This window comes from Sesamum indicum, linkage group LG4 (genome assembly GCF_026168435.1).
Source record: "Sesamum indicum cultivar Baizhima isolate 11 linkage group LG4, ASM2616843v1, whole genome shotgun sequence".
NCBI classification, from domain to species: Eukaryota; Viridiplantae; Streptophyta; class Magnoliopsida; order Lamiales; family Pedaliaceae; genus Sesamum; species Sesamum indicum.
Genome location: NC_142660.1, coordinates 1,156,035 through 1,175,326, shown reverse-complemented (window position 1 = coordinate 1,175,326; position 19,292 = coordinate 1,156,035). Strand labels below are relative to the sequence as shown.

The 19,292-nt window shown below is 33.5% G+C and overlaps 2 protein-coding genes across 3 annotated transcripts; one reads left to right on the top strand and one right to left on the bottom strand.

The window, feature by feature from the left end:
• Positions 1 to 2,297: 2,297 nt before the first annotated feature.
• NTRC (NADPH-dependent thioredoxin reductase C) lies at positions 2,298 to 8,592 on the bottom strand. Its single transcript, XM_011077035.3, has 10 exons — positions 8,227 to 8,592; positions 6,990 to 7,197; positions 6,799 to 6,904; positions 5,916 to 6,181; positions 4,324 to 4,603; positions 3,660 to 3,767; positions 3,363 to 3,449; positions 3,168 to 3,272; positions 2,823 to 2,953; positions 2,298 to 2,564 (listed from the first exon to the last, which is right to left on the bottom strand). The coding sequence occupies exons 1-10, from the start codon at positions 8,540 to 8,542 to the stop codon at positions 2,504 to 2,506; spliced, it is 1,668 nt and encodes a 555-aa protein (XP_011075337.1). The 5' UTR covers positions 8,543 to 8,592; the 3' UTR covers positions 2,298 to 2,503.
• A 3,792-nt stretch (positions 8,593 to 12,384) lies between these two features.
• On the top strand, positions 12,385 to 14,796 carry HSFB3 (heat shock transcription factor B3). 2 transcript variants are annotated; one of them, XM_011077033.3, is made up of 3 exons: positions 12,386 to 12,503; positions 12,675 to 12,918; positions 14,124 to 14,796. In XM_011077033.3, exons 2-3 carry the CDS (start codon positions 12,718 to 12,720, stop codon positions 14,604 to 14,606), a joined length of 684 nt encoding a protein of 227 aa, XP_011075335.1. In that variant the 5' UTR covers positions 12,386 to 12,503; positions 12,675 to 12,717; the 3' UTR covers positions 14,607 to 14,796. The 2 variants fall into 2 exon arrangements, with proteins under 2 accessions (XP_011075334.1, XP_011075335.1); XM_011077032.3 differs by having other exon boundaries at positions 12,385 to 12,918.
• The last annotated feature ends 4,496 nt before the right edge of the window (positions 14,797 to 19,292 follow it).

Here is a 19,292-nt window from a genome sequence, read left to right as displayed (position 1 = left end):
TTTTTGGCCATGTAACTTACTACATATATATATTTAGTATTTTTAATTTTTAACGAATTTAATCTTAAACATAACACATTTGATCCCTTTTTAACAAATTTAATCCCTAAATACGTTTCAAATAATTTGAATTCATGATCAAAATCATAAATGCAAAGTGCTCTTGTCCACACACCACCTTATCTTGTCATAAGGTGCATTAGTGTTGATGAAAGAAGGTTTTACTTTCCCCAAAACATGGGGGAAACCATATCATTACAGCCTACAAAAAAAGTGGGTATGATGAGGAATCCAAATTGGAATTGAAGCAAATATTTACATATTGGTACCACACCATCCCTTTTAGTTATCATATCAGTGCATAGTAACTAAATGGGTACCCACTTTTTTCAAATGATTTATCTTAATTATAAATATTTTTTTTATTATTTAAAAAATAATATATATTTTATTAAAATTAACAATCGTTTACTAAATATCTTTTATTAATAAATTGTTATGAAGGGATATTTGTTAAATTATTATTAATTTTAAAAAAATATTTATAATTTTTATACCTATAATTATAACGAATTTTAAAGAAATAAGTGTAATTTATCCTAAATTTTGAAAGGAGCAACATCATCAGAGCCATCTATTAATAATCTAAAACAATAGATAAATAAATTACATCCACACTCCTAATGTTTAGCTTAATCTAAATAAATTACGGATACGTCCCTATTTTATTGAAAACTATAATTACTTCCCTTGAAATTTATTCCGACTTACATGACGCCATTTGATAGGATTCTGGTGAATTTTATATATGATATTCCAGACTTAAATTTGGAGTGCCATTTTAACCACATTTCTTTTTGAAATTAATTACACTTAAACTTCCTTTAAATATACGGAATTACATTTTCCCCAAAAGAATTTTAAAATTATATTTACACACCCTCCAAAAATTTATTGTTTGCAAGTAACACTTTTTCACTAGGGTTTGGACGAAACTTATTAACATTAGCAAAGTAATCACATAAATTTTTAATTTTACCCCTCATTTAACACTTTCATGTAATAATTTTGTACTTATAAGGAAAAAATGTAATGACATTAACCTCGCTTCATATATATAAATATTACATTTATCCCCTTAAAAGTACAAAAATAAACATGAAAATGTTAAATGAGGAGCAAAAATTAAAAACTTGTATAATCTCTTTTGCTAACATCACCATTTTTCATCTAATCCTAATGGAAGAGGGTCCACTGTAAATAGAGAATTTTCAGAAAGAGTGTAATTATAATTATAATTTTTTTTAAAAAATAATATAATTTCATATCTTTAGAGAGGGTCCACATCTAATTAACCACTTTTTTATTTTGGACTGAAGTCCCCTATGGATCAAATTTTTGTAGGTATAACAGCCTTGGTCGCTTCTCCAATGTCGGATTATTGTAAAATTGCCGACGACAGAGACAAAAAGACTACTAAATCAGTGGTAAATATAAGTAAATAAGTGGTAAATATTAATTATCTATTAATTTTGCTAAATTCTATTTAATAATTTAATCTTTTTCTTTCTATTGGAAAAGAGTTGAGATAGTTAAGTACTTTGGCAGAAAAAGATAATTGTAATTTTTATTACGACATACACGATTCACCCAACGATTAAATCAGTGACCATTGACCCAATCATTTTTCCAGTTCAATAAACGGTCCAGATTTTAGAACATTGCATCAAAGTCATGGGGTGAATTACACCATTTGAAAATTGGAATTTTGACTATTTCTAAGTATATGACTCGTCGTCGCTATATGAATTTTGGAATTTTGGAAGATCATCTAATTGTAAAATCTCTAAACATGAAAATTGCTACATGCAATTGAATACCATGACTTGAAAGTAAAGAATAATGGAAGTAAAAATTAGACTCAAAGAATACCTAGCTGCTTGCCTCCTTGTTCAAAATTCTATGTCGATCCCTTGCAATCAACCTATATTCTATGGATACAATACAAATGCGAGGATGTGGCCAATCACATCATAAGTATAATATGATTTGAATACACTAATTAAAATACATAATTCTATTATAACTTGGGGAAAATACTATAAAGACACAACACGTAGCAATTTATGTAATGAGTACATATTATAATTGGTCCTTTAAAATCACTTGAGTCATTCATTTCTTGAAGTTGACATTCCCAAATTTTAGTTTTAGTCTCATATTGGTGATTGGTCCATGAAAATGTGGTCGGATTTTGAGTTTGTGGAGGGTAAATTCAGAACTGATTGGGGAAGCCATTGGAAAAATACAAACATGCTTCTTTGAGACTATTCTGAATGTACAATCTCATTATTTTGAGGATAATATGGGGAATTACAAGCATATCTGAATACAATTTTACATATCAAAATTGAATTGCATGTTTAATGAATTGATAGAAGTAGGTACCTGGGCGATTGAAGGAACAGAGACGAAGCTCAGTTTTCACTCGTCCAGCAAGGGATTATTTGTTCGCTTCGATGAATTCTCTATACTCTTTCTTCATTTTGACACCCGATACGGTCCTGCAGATTAAAGTCAAAAGTTTGGTATCAACTTGTATTTTCTGGAACAACTTTCTAGTGATTTGTAATACAGTTAACAACTGCAGCATGCTCGTCCGTTTCCCTACAGCTTTGCAATTAAAACAACTCATGATACGGGTATCTGGCATCTTCAAGGAACACTTTAAGGAAAGTGAAGAGCCTGATAGCTAGGACAATCATGATATACTTGTGCTTTTCTTTCAAAATATGGAACAAGAGGCTCAAAATGTAACCAACCTGATCATTTCCTTATTCTTGAAAAATTGTACACACGGTGTACCCATGATTCCAGCAGCCTCAGCAATCTCAGGGTCTTCCTCTATATCGATCTCAACAAAATGGACATTCTGATCAAATTCATCTATTACCTGCCAGATAAGATTCAGAGTAGAGCATTTCATGAATGTTTTTTCCAATGGTGAACAGGTTAAGGAAATCGCTTTGAGTAACTAAGTTCTATGTTTAAGAGCAAATACTGATTGTTCGCTGACTAAGTTGTTAAAAACATGGAGACTGAAACAAAGTACACACACTATAGCTTAGAAATAAAGAACATCTCCTCTTTGGGATGAGATGATATACCTTGCTAAGAATTGGTTTCAAAGTCCTACAAGGACCACATGTTGGTGCTGTATATAGGACACAGAGAAGTCTTGGGCTTTCATGATACAGCTTCCGTAGAGCATACTGCAAAGGCGAATGTTTGCTAAATAAAAATTTATATTATATTAGGTTGGCAATATTGTAAAAGTTAAGGTTCCCTATAGTGAGTCATACCTGACCCCTGTGCTTTGTCGTCGTGATATCAAAACCTTCTTTTACATCTCTGTCAGTAAGTTCCTTCTTAACCTCTTCGGTAGCAGGCTGCATGCAGTAGAGATATAAGATAACTTACACTACTTTTAGGGTTCCCTCCTTTTACAGTCAAGACTTAACATTCCAACTCAAGGAGATGTATAAATAGAGTTCCTTATGATTTAAAGGGAGTCAATATATCAGGCATTCATTTTCAGAGATATTAAATCAAAGAAAATCATGTCAAGCAAAAGTCAGAGGCCACAAGAAATCACATGCCTGGTGGAATTCAATCAATAGATCTTTGCTCGTAAGATATCGTTCAACTGACAAAGCTGCGATGCATCCTGATCCAGCTGCAGTTATGGCTTGCCTCCATTCATGGTCCTATTTACAGATAACAAAATAAGATTGAAGTCCATCAGGAAGCCCATGACTTTCACAGGTACAAAACAGTTCAGAAACAAGAAACACGAAAAACTAATCAATGCAACTGGACAGTACATGTTGTGGAGCATCACAATTGGCATGGTCTTATGTGAAAGTTAGGGGGTGAATACATAATCTTTTTGCATACTGCTGCAGTCTGACAGTGGAGGTAGTTGATTGCCAATTTTATCAGAGAAAATTTATATACAACTCAAATTAAAAGTCTTAACCCAAAATGGACTACATAATAGAAAGTAAAATCCTGACTGGAATTTCCAGAATTGAATTGGTCATAGGTGACTGCTTGATTAGGCGAGGCAACTGAGCCAGGCTATTTGGTACACTTGCAAATCAGAGAGTTATCACCCAGCTTAGCCAGGAACTTTCAACAAGAATGCCTTTGTATAGAGGTCTCCGTTCCAAATATGATGGCAGTAAAGCACAAATACTGCTAAAACTCAATAAAGGTACAGATAGGATGCATGAGAAAAAAATAACCTATGCCATGTTTTACCTGTACATCACCAGCAGCAAATACACCCTCTACTGAAGTTTTTGCAGAACCTGCTTCGACCAAAACATAGCCAGCGGCATCAAGATCAACCTGGCCTTCCAACAACTGACTATTCGGAGAATGACCTATCCCATAAAACAAGCCTTTCACTTCCAGAACAGATTCTTCATTAGTATCAGCCTTTCTGATCAATACGCCTGACATCTGCCCTTTTGTGTTGCTGACAACATCCACCGTTTCTGTATTGAAGTGGACGGTGACGTTTGGATTGTTAAATACTCTGAAACATTCGCCATAATTAACCTGTTAAACAAACATTCAGGGAGTTGAAACTTAAACAACATTGTTCATTAGTAATTCAATTGACCCGATAAAACGGTCAATAAAGTAATGGAAGACATCCAAAATGACCTTCAAATGGGTGGAAAACCTATACAACCGGGAAAGGCAAACCAGGACCAACAGATGAAATTCCAGTGTGATGCGAACTGTGACATTTTCCATTTCTTACCAAATTTAGGTCCTATGTTTTTAAGTGAAATTCAGGTCCTACTTGTAATATGGAGATATAACAAAATAACTAGCAACCATTTACACGTAGGGAGGTTACTAGAGTGTAGAAGCAGAGCCTTATGAACCAATGATAATGTTTAATTGACAAGATAAGCCATAAACATTAAGAATGCTACACCATGATAGGAGCAGGAAGGAAAAGACACACAACATACAGCATATACCTTAAAGAATTAGCAAAACTGGGTTATACATCTTTAAAAGTAATTCAATCTCATTCTCTTTCACGAAGCAGCCAAGTTCAGTTTCCAAATGCTATATTTATCTTCTGCAATTATAAGATTGTGTATTCTTGAACACCATGAATTCTTCCCAAAAGCAATTTTTAAAAATCAGGACAATGACTTCCCAGTAAATTCTTTAAGTTATCAAGTCAGTTTGCAGCCTCTGGTTCCAGGACAGAATTTGTTCGAAAATGATTCAACAGTCAGATTTAGAAGACAGGAACGAAAGCTACAGAAATGGAATCAACGAAAAAAGAAAGGAAGCTGAAACCTTATGTGAACGAGTCAACACCCAATTCAGTAATTTCTTAGGATTATGATAAAATATCAAATAATCGTCCTTACTCATACTTATTTTTATCATCATATACATCAATACAATTCATCCTTTATTAAATACGTATTCAAATAAACAAATGTTTATTTTACTACCAAAGATTTGCTCAAGAAAAGTTATTTGATTCATTCTAAAACATATAACTGAAATTAAGTGAACTAATAGAAAATTGACCACAACTGTTTGGCAGCTTTATTTCTGTAAGTTGCCAAGCTGCAAGCCAACTTTGATGAATAAGGAAGGAAACCATGACACGATTTTCTAATCACAAATTCTACAAGCCAACTTTGACGAAAGAGGAAGGAAACCATGACACATTTTTCTAATCACAAACATTTTCCTTCTTATATCAAGTCCCCAGAATTTCACAATGCTTAGCAAAGACAATCATTTTCCAGCAATAATTTGCAAATTAGTCCTTTTATTGAAGCATTCGCGAGAATGACGTATCAACTTACCTATCCTGCATGGCTTTAGATGCCCTTAAGTGGTCCTTACGAACAAGTAAGTGGACATGACGAGCATATTTAGTCAAGTACAAAGCTTCCTCTGTAGCTGTATCACCTCCTCCAACCACAGCAAGAACTTGACCTTTGAACAGTGGGGATGCTCCATCACAAATTGCACAGGCACTGATTCCTCTACTCCAAAATTCATCTTCTCGAGGCAAGCTCAGCCTCCTTGCAGTGGCTCCTGTAGCATAGATAATACTGTAGCATTTTACCTGAAAAGTTAACATGATTTTTTCAAGTAAGCACTGATTCAATTCAAGGTTTTTAACAAGCGAGCTGTTTCCACTAATATGTTGTATCAAATACACAGATACCACTCACAAAGCCGTGTCTCTTGAAATATGATGTATAAATAGTGCTGAATTGAAGATGTCATACCACATGCATAATAGAAACATATGAAAAGTATGGATCCACAAATACATAGCAATTACAAGGGCTTAGTGCATGTGTAACTTAAAATGCGTAGATAATGGGATAAAAAATGCAAGATGATGCTGTTAATTCTACTACCCGTATAATTGCATAACTAACTTCTGCCCCAAAAATCTTGAGAATCACAATGATGTAACCTGTAAGTTAACTACAAAGAATTCTCATTAAATGCAAGTCTAGGAAGTAAAATATATCATTAACATATCACATCAAGATTTAGTGAAAAGACACTCCAGCTAGAAAAATTTATTGAAACCATAGGCCTAATACTTTCCATAAGTTCAGATATTATATTGGAAAGCACAGTTGAAATCACAAGATGAATGATCCCACCAGAAAATACAGATATTTATGCTATAAAAGAGAGATAACAACCCATGCAAGGAAGTATCACCTCACGCTCACTACTTCGCACTGTAAAAGGGCTGTTTCTCACATCAAGGAATTCAACGTCTTCTTGAAATAATTCCGCTCCCCAGCGCTCAGCTTGTCGTCGCATCCTATTGAAATAAACATTGTCAAGATTCTGATCTTTATTCGGTCATAAAGAGACTTAGAGAATATTGGTAGGATGAATCCAAATACCTATCCATTAAGTCTGGGCCTGTTATTCCATCTGGGAACCCAGGAAAATTCTCCACTTCAGTTGTGGTCATCAATTGTCCTCCTGGAACACCACCTACTTGAAAACCCTCAAACACTACAGGCTTCAAGTTGGCTCTAGCAGCATATATTGCTGCTGTGTATCCTGCAGGGCCTGATCCTATAATTACAACATTCTCAATACCCTGAGCTGCAAAAGAGAAAGATTCAATACATTTTAGGGTGGTATTGAACAAATAATGGAAAAACTGTAAAAAAAAAAAGAATGTCCTGTAACACTTTAAACAATGGAACATAGGTGAATCCATGTAAAACGTACAAACCACTTAAAGAGGAATTCATGTTTTGGTGGGACAGCTTGAGCAGCATGAATCAGACAATTTTACTAAGCACATCAGCTTGGTGGTCAAGTCGGCCAAAAAATGGTTTGACAATCTATTTTTACTAATGCCAAATATGCGTCTACATCAGCATACTCAATGCTGTCAACAGACATCTTCCAGTTCTTGTCTAAAGCAACTACATTAGAAAAATAATTCAGTTCTAACATATGCCATACAGTTAAGACTACAGTCTAAGCCAACATCAGCAATGCCTGGTCTCTCCTCTCACTAACTCAACCGGTTCATTTCATGCGTATTGATAACATATAAATCACTGCTTCATTGGTAACTTTTTGCTCCTAATAATAAAACAGACCCAATAACAATGCATATCAACAGCAGCAATTTTTAAATTTTTGTCACCCCACTTTCGAGCTGATGTTCATGACTAAACATAACATATTTCTTGAACCTTTGCTTCTTCTAGCTGATTTAAACAATGGAGTAGCATTGCAACAAAGATTCCTAGTTTCAAAATTTTCACCAAGCTCGCTCGAAATTTCAGAAGTAGGGGTCGCAAAATCCACCTACGTTTCACTTTACTTAAAACCTTCTTCATGTAATCGAATCATAACCACAAGTACCAAATGAATCAAATTCATGCAAAACGACTTAAATCTGACATTTTGCTGAAGTATCCTACAACTTATCTGCTACTCAATTGGCATACATACCAAACAGGTAACCACAGAAACACCATTAAATTAGCAATGCATGCAGTACATTCAAACTTTCAAACTCAGTTCATTTCCATTCCCAGTTTACAAAGTCATCAAAAATTACGAAGTCAACACCCCCAGTGACGCAAATCTCAATCTGTTCACAGAATGAGTCACCTGAAGAGCTAGGTTGTTCCTCGGCAGATGCTGCCACGGCGGCCACGCGGAACGCCGACCCAATCACGCGGCGGTGACTCAAACGAGTTGAAAAAGCAGATGCTTGGAAGGGGATGGTTCGCCGGCGGGTCAACCCGGGTTTGAGGAAGAGTAAATTGTTGCGAGAAGGAAGGAGGGTGTTGGAGAGAGTGGATGGAGTTGCCATTGAGGAGAGAGCTGAAGTGGGTGGGGCTCCGAATCCAGCTCCGTTTCCGATTTCTGCTCCGGCTCCGAGTACGAGGCCGCTTGTTATCTTGGGGTGGGGAGTGAATGCCATTGGTTTCGGACAATACGATATCCTCTTAAGCACATCTCACACACTCACACACTCAAATTTCCGAATTTTTATAAATATAAATATTCACTTTTTCTTTTTAGATTTCAATTTTATCTTTACAAAGAATTCAACTTATGAAGGGAAATAATATAAATAATTATTCAACTTATGAAGGGAAATATTATTTTATTTTATTCTTGGACTCTACGTTTGCCGGACAAAATTATATTTTTAGTTTGCGTATTAGACATTTTTAGTATTCTGTTCTACAGAATTTTTAAAATGACTTAAATTTAACAAAATTGAATACATTTAGTTTTATACTTTACGAAATTTTTAAAATGATCCCGAAATTGAAAAAATTCGACCCATATAATTATTTTAAATCTCGTAAAATAGAGGAGTAAATGTGTTCAATTTTCTTAATTTTAGGACCATTTTAAAAACTCCTAAAGTAAATAAATGTGTCGAATTTTCAAATTTTTGGATTATTTTGAGAATCTCATAATTTTTTTTTTATTTTAAAATTATTTTAAAATTTTTATAAACTATCCAGTTAATTATCTACTAACTGGAAATAGTGAAGTATAGCAGGCTTTGTTTATGGGCCCAATTTCAGCCCATCTCTTAAATAGGCCCAATTCTTCAATCATTTCTTCCAGGTCCAGTAGAAACCCATATTCAACTCGACTCCATTTCATATGGAAATCGCGAAATTCCCCAATATGGAATAAGATGCCGATTGCCGAAAATTAGGTTAAGATTAGGGTTGAAAAAATAATCAAACTATTCGAATCGGACTAATTGGTAAAATTTATTTGAGCTCGATTTGCTAATACTTTAAACTTTTCTTTTGATAAACTTTCAAACTCGACTCGATTTCAATTTAATCACAAAAGAAATAATAAAAATATCAAACTTTTCGAGCTCAACATAAATTCGATTTAGCTAAAACTCGTTGGGTGGGGCTCGTTTTGATTATGAATCAAAACGAACTCAAACTTAATTTTTCAAATTCGACGTTGATTCAAATAAACTTGAATAATAATTTGCTCAACTCGATTCGATTTGTTTACAACCCATTTTGAGATTGCTCGTTTAAGAAAATTGAAAAATATCAAATGAACAATTTAAAAATCTGACATACCAAAATAATTTTCACTAGAATTACCACTTGCCCATAAATATAATTTATTTATTTATTTATTTAGAGTGTCAAGTGTGAAATCAAGAGTAGTTAGTTAGACAAAAGAAGCATATAAAGAAAAATAGAAAGATGAGTGTTGAATAATAAATATGGATAATTAAAGATAATAAAATAAATAAAGAATGGAAGTCAAAAAATGCCCACCCAAATTAAAGAACCTTCCAATTCTCCCGTAGAAAAAAACTGTACCTGTCATCACATGCAACGCGTTGATTATTCTATAATTATAATAATAATAATACCCACTTTTAATTAATGTCTTAATTATTATGGTGTATTTGATTTTCATGTTTGACACTTAGGTAAGTTGGGAATATTTTAATGTGTATCTAAGAAATAGAGAAAGTAAGCCACGTCATCAAGTAAATATAGCAAAGTCTTCCATCCTACAACTATGAATAGGGGTGTTTCATCAACTACTTAAAACGTGCACAAGACACGAGACAAGTGAAAACAAAATAAGAGACCACTCAAGACACAACTCTGAGTTGCAAAATAGAACACAAGCAAGGGAGCATTTAAGACGTATATAATTAATGATACGTATGTATGTATATATATATATATTTTTTAATTTGAAATGATGAGTTATTATTAATTGAAATAATTATTGCAGTAGATAATATCTACTAACAATATTTTACGCATATAGTGAGATTTAAATTCACGACGTCTAAAATATGAAACCTCAATTTCAACAATTAAATTGTACGTCATTGGAGACTTAGTCATGGGGACAAAATTTCTGGACAAAAAGTCATGAGTTGTAGCACAGAAAAATCCAAAGCAGCAGCAATATATACATAAAAATGGTTCAACTTATAGACAAATTCAAAACACAAACCAACACATGTGCATAAACTTTGGGAATTTCTATAGCAATTAAGTTTCAAATATTCTCATAATTCAATCCCCAAAACACCAGAAAAATTGCAGTTTACGTCCCATAATTTAATTTTATTTTTGCGATTTTGGTTCTAATATTTTGACACTCACTTAATTTAGTTTCATATGTTATAAAAACGTGCAATTTTAGTTTCAACCACAAATTCCAATATCTCTGTTAAATATTTAATAGAATTTGTGGTTTGGTTATACGTTTTCATGATTTATACAATTAAATTTAGCCTATGCTAAAATATTGGAATCAAAATCACAAAAAAGATAAATTTTTAGAGAGAGAGAGAGCATGTTGTATTAAGCTAATTAGTAGCGGTCAAGAACTTCAACCCAATTCATTAATTATTGCTCACATGATATATGTATGTTATTTAGTCAAAAAATTGCTTTTTTGATCCCATATGATGAAGAATACTGCATTTGTAGTCCCATAATTTATGAATTTAATGTAATTTGGTCTCATAAAATAAAATATTATAGTATTTTTAAACCCGTATAATAAATATTGTGACACTTTAGTCTCGTAAGATAAACAAAATTATAGCCTTTTCGATCCCAAATACCACAATGTTTTGGCATATGAATTAAATATACTAAATTCATAAACTGTGAGCTAAAAAATAGAATATTCTTTATGGTATCGGATCAAAAATGCAATTTCCACGCAAATTAGTACTGGTCAAGAACTTCAACCCAGTTCATGAGAGAGAGAGAGAGGATTGAAGATAATTAGTGGTGAAGAGGTACGGACAACCCAGTCCATTAATTGCTCGTACCAAAATTCTCCAGCGACACTTTTTCAATTAAGGCAGTCTACCACACCTGCAGCTACTGTACTACATTACGCGCATACAACAACGTTAATTAATCAAAACGTACGTACATACGCTAAAAACAGTATAATGAGTATGTAATAAATTTAAAAGATAAATATATTTCCCTCGTCCGAAGTCTAATGTAATTATACGTATATGTCTTGTACTTTGAAAAAAAAATAGATCTAGCACATTTAGGTTTGTTTTTATCTAATAAATAAATTTTTTCGTTAGTAAAAACTTATTGAATTTATTGCTATTGACAAAAATATCAAGGGTGTTAGATGTAACTTGAACGTCAACCCACATGACACTAGGCTATTCCTATTATTATAATGATACTATAACAATTAAATGATACGTAAATTAGAATGTGGAAACGTTAATTCAGTCAATGTGCACTACGTATATTTGACCTAGCCAGTTATAATACTTCAAATTACCTACGTCTGAAAAATCATACGTTAGCAACACTACTCTCCAACTTCCCCAATTTCAATTTAATACCCCAATTCCAATGAATTAATCAATAAACATGTGAAAGTCAATGCATAAAAATTCTGAGAATAGGTAAATTCAGCTAAAATCACTGAAGCATTTAAATAATTGATGGGTTTGAATTTAATTGAGGGAGTAGGAGTTGGAGTTGGAGAGAGGACTTCAAATAATTTAATTTTAAAAAAGAAATTAAAATTTATCAATATTCAACAAAATATATATAATTTCAAAAAAGATCGGACCGCGTGCGGATAAAACACTCGCATATATATATATATATATATATATAAAGCATGTCGTATGGGGGGTGTATTGGTCTTTTCATAATTACAAATGACATAATTAATATAAATAAAAATTAGGAGGAGGAGGAGAATGGCGGCATGTGTATGTATATATAATAGAAGATAGGTACGTATAAGGCATTTGGTTGTTTGTTTAGATATTAAGAGAAGGGAGGGAGAGAGAGAGAGAGAGAGAGCTGATGATCTCGCGATTCTCATGAACGGTGGATCTGTCGTGTTAGGCTTCTATTGCTGAGGTTGGGACTTCCTTACTGCCCTTCTTCTCTTCTCTTCTCTTCTCTCTCTCTCTCTAACAAGTTTTATATATATATTTACATATATTGAGAGAGAGAGGGGAAAGAAATTAAAGAGTTTTCGTTACCAAAGTTTAATTAGCTTACTATATATATATGATCGATGGAGAGTAGTAGTGATCAGAGTCATCATGGAAAGGGTTTGGTGGAATATGTGATGAGGAAGGCGGCGCCACCACCCTTCTTGCTGAAGACGTATATGCTGGTGGAGGATCCGGCGACGGACGAGGTTATTTCGTGGAACGGCGACGGCACGGCGTTTGTGGTGTGGCAGCCGGCGGAGTTCGCCAGGGACTTGCTTCCTACGCTCTTCAAGCACAGCAATTTCTCCAGCTTTGTTAGGCAGCTCAACACCTACGTAAGTAATATATTCTTTCATTTCTTAGCATAATTTAATTTTGATATGGATTTATTAGCATACTTTAAGAATTAATTTGTTATCTATGTGCGAATGTGTATGTGAAAATGTTAATTTTGAGTACGTATATGTGGAATATTAAATGCAAATTAAATTCTACCAGAAACATTTAATACGGTAATATCGATCGAGTATCAAAAACGTATCCTAATTACTTGGAAAATTAACTTTGGGTTTAGAATTAATTACAAGTTATTTAACATCAAATTATTTTACGTACTTTTACCCTGATTTTTTTTGAAAAAAAAAAAAAAAAGTTGGAGGAGGAGGAGGATATGGTCAATTGACAAGACTTGGAAAAAGAATTAATCGGTCATTTGTTTCTAGTGATAAGCATGTGCTTTGGGTGACCTATCATCATCTAATTATTATATATATAACTCCTACTTTTAGGCATAAAAATCTAGGAAAATTTAATCCCCTATATATATATAAAGGCTTAAATGCATTTTTATCATATAATTTAGGTCATTTGAATGTGAAAAAAAGATATGAGATTACGAAAATTAAAATATATATATATATATATATAAAATCAAAATGCTACTTTACAAAGTTGGAGAATGAAAACATCTATTAACTTAGGCTACGGGACTAAAAAATATATTTAAGCCTATATATATAATTGTGAATTAATTCGATGCCTTTCTTGATTAAAATAAAGTTAGTGATTGATTATACTTTTAATTTACATACATATATATATATATATATGGTAGTCTATTATTTAACATACTTCTAGATATTTGATTATCTTAGATTATAATTGCGTACAACAAACTTAATTAATGCATGCATTCGTACATGCAAATTAATATATAGAGCCCACACCCCATGACTAAGTCATATAATATATAGTGTATGTATATTATAGATACTAGTAGTATATTTTTTCTCCAATAGTCGCGTTTTGTTGGGTGCGATCAAGCTAAACGTTCTTACATAAACGACGTGGACTCAAATCCTAGCTAGTCAAAGTATTTGATTTGATGGTGATAAACATACGTTCCTCCGAGCTACGTACGTACCTACGTTCGGTATCAAACGGATTATTGATAAATTAGCAATGTGCCACAAAATCTAATTGCAAACAAGGGTCCATACTTTAGTTAATTAACCTTAAATTTTGTCTTTACCATGTCTAGGGTTTTCGTAAAGTCGCAACGACCCGATGGGAGTTCAGCAACGACATGTTCCACAAGGGCGAAAGAGATAGACTCTGTGAGATCCATCGGAGAAAAGCATGGTCTCACAAGCCACAACCTAACGTACAACTCCAAGCAGCACAGAAGGACTCATTAGACAACGACGACCAAAAATCATCATCGACTTCATCCTCATCGGAGTTCACCATCCTCGTTGATGAGAACAAGAGGCTCAAGAAAGAAAATGGGGTTTTGAATTCCGAGCTCGGGATCATGAAGAGGAAATGCAAAGAGCTTCTTGATTTGGTGGCCATCTATGGAGTGAACTCGAAGAAAATGGAAGAAGAAGAAGAAGAGAACAATGAGGGGCCAAAGCTTTTTGGAGTGAGATTGGAGGTTGAGGGTGAGATGTTAGAGAAGAAGAGGAAGAGGGCTGAGATTAGTGAGAGTGCTAGGCTTATTTTGTCCCAATCATGCAAATAACGAAATTTGTGGGGTGGGGTTGATTTATAAATTAGCAATAATATAGGGTGAGAAACGAAAAACTTAATTAGAGTCATAATAGTTTGTCATGCATGCAAATCAAGAGCTGTGAAGATACAGTTCATAGTCTATCACAAATTGTACATATATATATATATATATTATCTAATATAAGAAATTTACTTACTAATGAATTGCCAAGAGAAATTAACTTGCTACGAATTTAGCAACAAACTATTTAAAAAGATATATTAAATAATATAAATTAGTAATGAAAATAATATAATTAGCTCGTCTCTGATTTTAGCTATTGATAATTTTTTCCCATAGTGAGATAATAAAATAAAGTTAATCTCATTTGATTGAATGAATTACCAAATTTGACATTTGAACCTAAAGTTGAAAGAGTACATTTGAAGCCATTTTAAAAAGTCAATAACTTTTAAGCACCGCAAAAACTTTATTTATTAGAGTGTGATATTTTTGAGGGAGAGATTGACTTTTTAGCAACCTTAAGAAACATTGAAAAGAATGTAACTAAGATGATGACCAAGAATTTAGTTGCAAGCTGACAAAATCCAGACAGTATAGAAAGGTTAATTGTCCAAAAAGAGGACAACAAATTCATCAAAACTCAGAAAAAATTGCAAGAGGAATTCAGCATCTCCAAAGACATGTTAAGTTTCATGTAAGTTATTACGTTGAATCAGCCAAGTCTACTACAAGCAAACTCAACAACCAATAAATATCATTTCCAAATAATAATAATTATTTTTTTTTGTAATTTCACACAATTACAAATACCTCTTCATTATTTAAAAAAATATAAAACACCCTCTCATTTTGACTTTCGTCTAGCAACAAACTCATTCCGTTGGCATTCGTTCGATTCTATCCTAATTTTTATAGTGAACTGCTCACAATACTCTTTTGAATTATGAATCATAATTTTATATATTTTTTAAACTTACTAAACTATTTTTGTGGACTAATATGCTCTGTGGATTATTTACTTTACTCATTCTCAAAAAACTTTATATTTTTTAAAATCTTTTTTTTTAAAAAAAATATAAGAGTATGGTGTGATGTCTTAACTTGTGGAATCCATAGATCGATTCAAGAATGAATGTGAGTGGCGTTTCTTCTATGTGGAACCCAAGAATTCACAACAACTGATATTTTTGTCAGAATCATACTATCCAGTATGAATTCTAAAGCAGGAGGCGCGTGACAAAAGATCTTTTCAGTAACCTAAGCATAGGTTTGATTGGGGTCATGTGTCTGCCATGAGTTGGTAGTATTACCAAATGATATTGTGATAGGAAACTACAACTTCCCTAAACAATTGGAGGTATGGCCCTTGTCAATAAGTTTTTGACAAGACAAGGTAGCCTTTTGGTAAGAGCATCTTGCACCTATGACTTTGGTCATGGGTTCGAGTTATTTGGAGGGTAATTGGGAAACCAACACTAATCTTCATTTGATTAGGAAAAAAAAGAAAATACAAAAAAAGTTTTTCCACAAGGACAACTACCACCCCGACTCCATGCGTTGGAATTTGAAGTCAATTTTATTGTTGATACCCTTGTTCTTGCAGTATCTCATATTTCTTATGCAAACCGACAGCATTCTTCCTCTCAATCCATGCATCTCTTGAAATCTTGTGTCTGATGCTAGGCTGAATTAATTTGCAATTCATTACTATGTTTAAGTTTTGCATTCAACTTCTCAAATTTTGTATTAGCTTTTGCTTTTTCTATACAAGTCAAGCATACAAGTTTTTTTAAACCTTTCAAAAGTTGGCCTTGAACATCAAGCTGCGCTTTTCCCAAAAGATACGATCATTTTGGGACCTCAAATGCGAACTACTTCGTGGGTTGAACCAACGGTTAGATCTACCTATGAATTGCTTCTACAAGTGAGTTGGACTTGCTAAAGACGGGGTTCTAAAACCACACCTTGGCTTGGGCTATTCTTCTTTTGTTTTGGGTTGTTGGCCCCACTAGCTCCGATCGTTCTTTTTTATTAGACTAGTAAAAACATTTGTATTGCGCATGATGCATGACTGTTTTCTTCCTTCTTCCTTGGATAACGTCTACATAAGTAATAAAAGATTTTAGTGAAAAAATTTTCATGAAATATCAATATCCAAAATTGATTATTAAAAATAACTCCAACCCAATATTTATACATTTAGCTCTTCAAATGGACGGTGAAGATTAATCTTAATGATGTGGTAACAAACTTCTAAAATTCTTTCGAAAATGTTATGAAAAAGCTTCTAGGCTTTATACATACAACATTTTTAAAACTTCTCTCAACTTTTATATTTGTCCACAAACTTTCGTACTTATATAAAATATTCTAAACTTTTTAACATTCTTAATTTCATGTTATATTTGTAGTGCTTTTAATATTAATCTCTAGTTTATCATAGTTAAAACGACCATTCTGAAAGTTGTTCAAGCAATGACGAAAAATAAATTTTCTATCGGTTTAAGATATTTAAGATTAAAAAATATTCAAAATATCCGATCGACTTAGGTAATTAAAATTAATTATTCATGATAGTAAAAACATGATATTAATTCTTTTGAAAATATGTGTATGTATAATTTAGCTTTTATTAAACTTGCTTTCTTTAGAAAAATTACATTGATATTTGACATGTTTTCTATAAAAAAAGATAATATTATCAAGAATTATAATATATAAAAAAATGTTTTTCAGTTTTGTCCCACAAATCAACATAATAATAATGACAGAATAAATATTAATCTAACTTTTAAATTATTTTAAAGTATAAATCATAAAATAAACTTGACAAAGTCCATATGACTACTTCTTTTTATAAAATTTTGTTTAAAATATTAAATATATAGGTGTATATTATTTTAATTTGCCTATAATAATCCATTGCTCAACCAACCTTGTTTTGAATTGAATTCGAGCATGAAAATAATTATTCAATAGAACAATCATTATACAAAGTTAACTACATACACCATACCTTAATAAAAATCTTAGTTTTTTTGCCAAATTGCTTGTCCAAAACTTTTAGAATATTACGTAAAAGGATATACCTTAAAATAGAGCTAATTTATAAATATGTGATATACCAAATAAGATCTCTTCTGGCGCTTATTCCCAAGGTACATTCCCCGATGATGTTAGTGATTTTAGATCTATTTCACGTTGCAATGTGCTGTATAAAATTATTGCAAAACTCATTGTCCAAAGACTGAGTGGGGTCTTGGATAAGATTATTAGCCCTTGCCAGAGTGCTTTTGTTCATGGACGGAGTATAGGAGATAATATTATGTTAGCACAAGAATTGTTTGGGGGCTATAATCAGACACGGTCGCCACCGAGATGTGCATTGAAAGTGGATATTCGGAAAGCCTATGATACTGTTGAGTGGGACTTCTTATACGTGGTTTTATAGCTTTTCGATTTCCCAGAGGCATTTAATGGGTGGATCATGGAGTGTATCACTTCAGCCTCATTCTCCGTTGGCATGAATGGAAAACCACATGGGTTCTTTACGAGTGCTAGAAGACTTAGACAGGGGGATCCTTTATCACCATACCTCTTTGTGCTTGTGATAGAGGTACTGCATATGAGATTCTTGCAACTAATTGAGCAGGATATGAGATTCACATTCCATTAAAAATGTGAAACTTCACGGATTTTTCAGTTGGGATTTACGGATGACCTATTACTATTTTGCCGGGCAAACATTAAGTCGATCAGCGTGCTAAAAGATGGGATGGATCGCTTCGCCTCATGGTTCGAACTACGACTCAATCTTGACAAGAGCCATGTCATTATATCACGATCAGCCCAGGGTGTGAAGGAGGAAATTCTAGACGTGCTGGGATTCCAGGAGGGTCATCTCCCGATGAGGTATTTGGGACTCCCTTTATTGTCCACTAGATTAACTATTTCTGATTGCCAACCACTACTTAGTAAGATTGATGAACGTATTAATGGTTGGGATGGCTTGGCACTCTCATATGCGGGGAGGGTGCAAATCATTAAATCTGTTCTTATGGCATTGGGTGTGTATTGGGGCTCTGCTTTCATACTCCAAACGGGGTCATCAAAGAAATCGAGAAGTGTCTGCGAAGTTTTCTGTGGAAAGGTATGGGCAACAGTGGATATGCTAAAGTAGAATGGAAGGAAGTATGCAAGCCTAAGGACGAGGGAGGTCAAGGGCTCAGAGACGTCGGTACACTTAATCGTGCACTGATGTGTAAGAAGCTTTGTGAAGTCATAAGGTGTGAGATAACTTCCATATGGGTGGATTGGCTGTTTCATGAGCGCCTACGAGATACATCTATTTAGACCATATCGGAGCAACGAGGATCATGAGGATGGAGAAAACTTCTGCGCCTACGACGTTCGTTGCGTTTAGTAGTAGAATACCGAATTGGTGATGGTAGTACCTTCTACTTGTGGAAGGACCCTTGGCATCACTTGGGACCTCTCATAAACAAATTTCTGCTGGGACCTATCACCATGGGATTGGATGCTTCTATTCTATTGTGCTCGGTTATACATGATGGCCAGTGGTACTGGCCAACGGACAGAAAGTATTTAGAGATTACACTCATGTTACCCCAAATATTTGGAGGTGATGACTGCATAATATGGAGATTCCCTAGGAGCAGTCCAACGACCTAG

Coding starts and splice junctions, on each gene's coding strand:
- HSFB3 (XM_011077032.3), top strand. CDS start 12,664: ATGGAGAGTAGTAGTGATCAGAGTCATCATGGAAAGGGTTTGGTGGAA. Junction 12,919..14,123: donor TTAGGCAGCTCAACACCTAC/GTAAGTAATATA, acceptor TACCATGTCTAG/GGTTTTCGTAAAGTCGCAAC.
- NTRC (XM_011077035.3), bottom strand. CDS start 8,542: ATGGCATTCACTCCCCACCCCAAGATAACAAGCGGCCTCGTACTCGGA. Junction 6,182..6,798: donor TGCGAAGTAGTGAGCGTGAG/GTGATACTTCCT, acceptor TTAACTTTTCAG/GTAAAATGCTACAGTATTAT. Junction 2,565..2,822: donor AAGAATAAGGAAATGATCAG/GTTGGTTACATT, acceptor TTTAATCTGCAG/GACCGTATCGGGTGTCAAAA.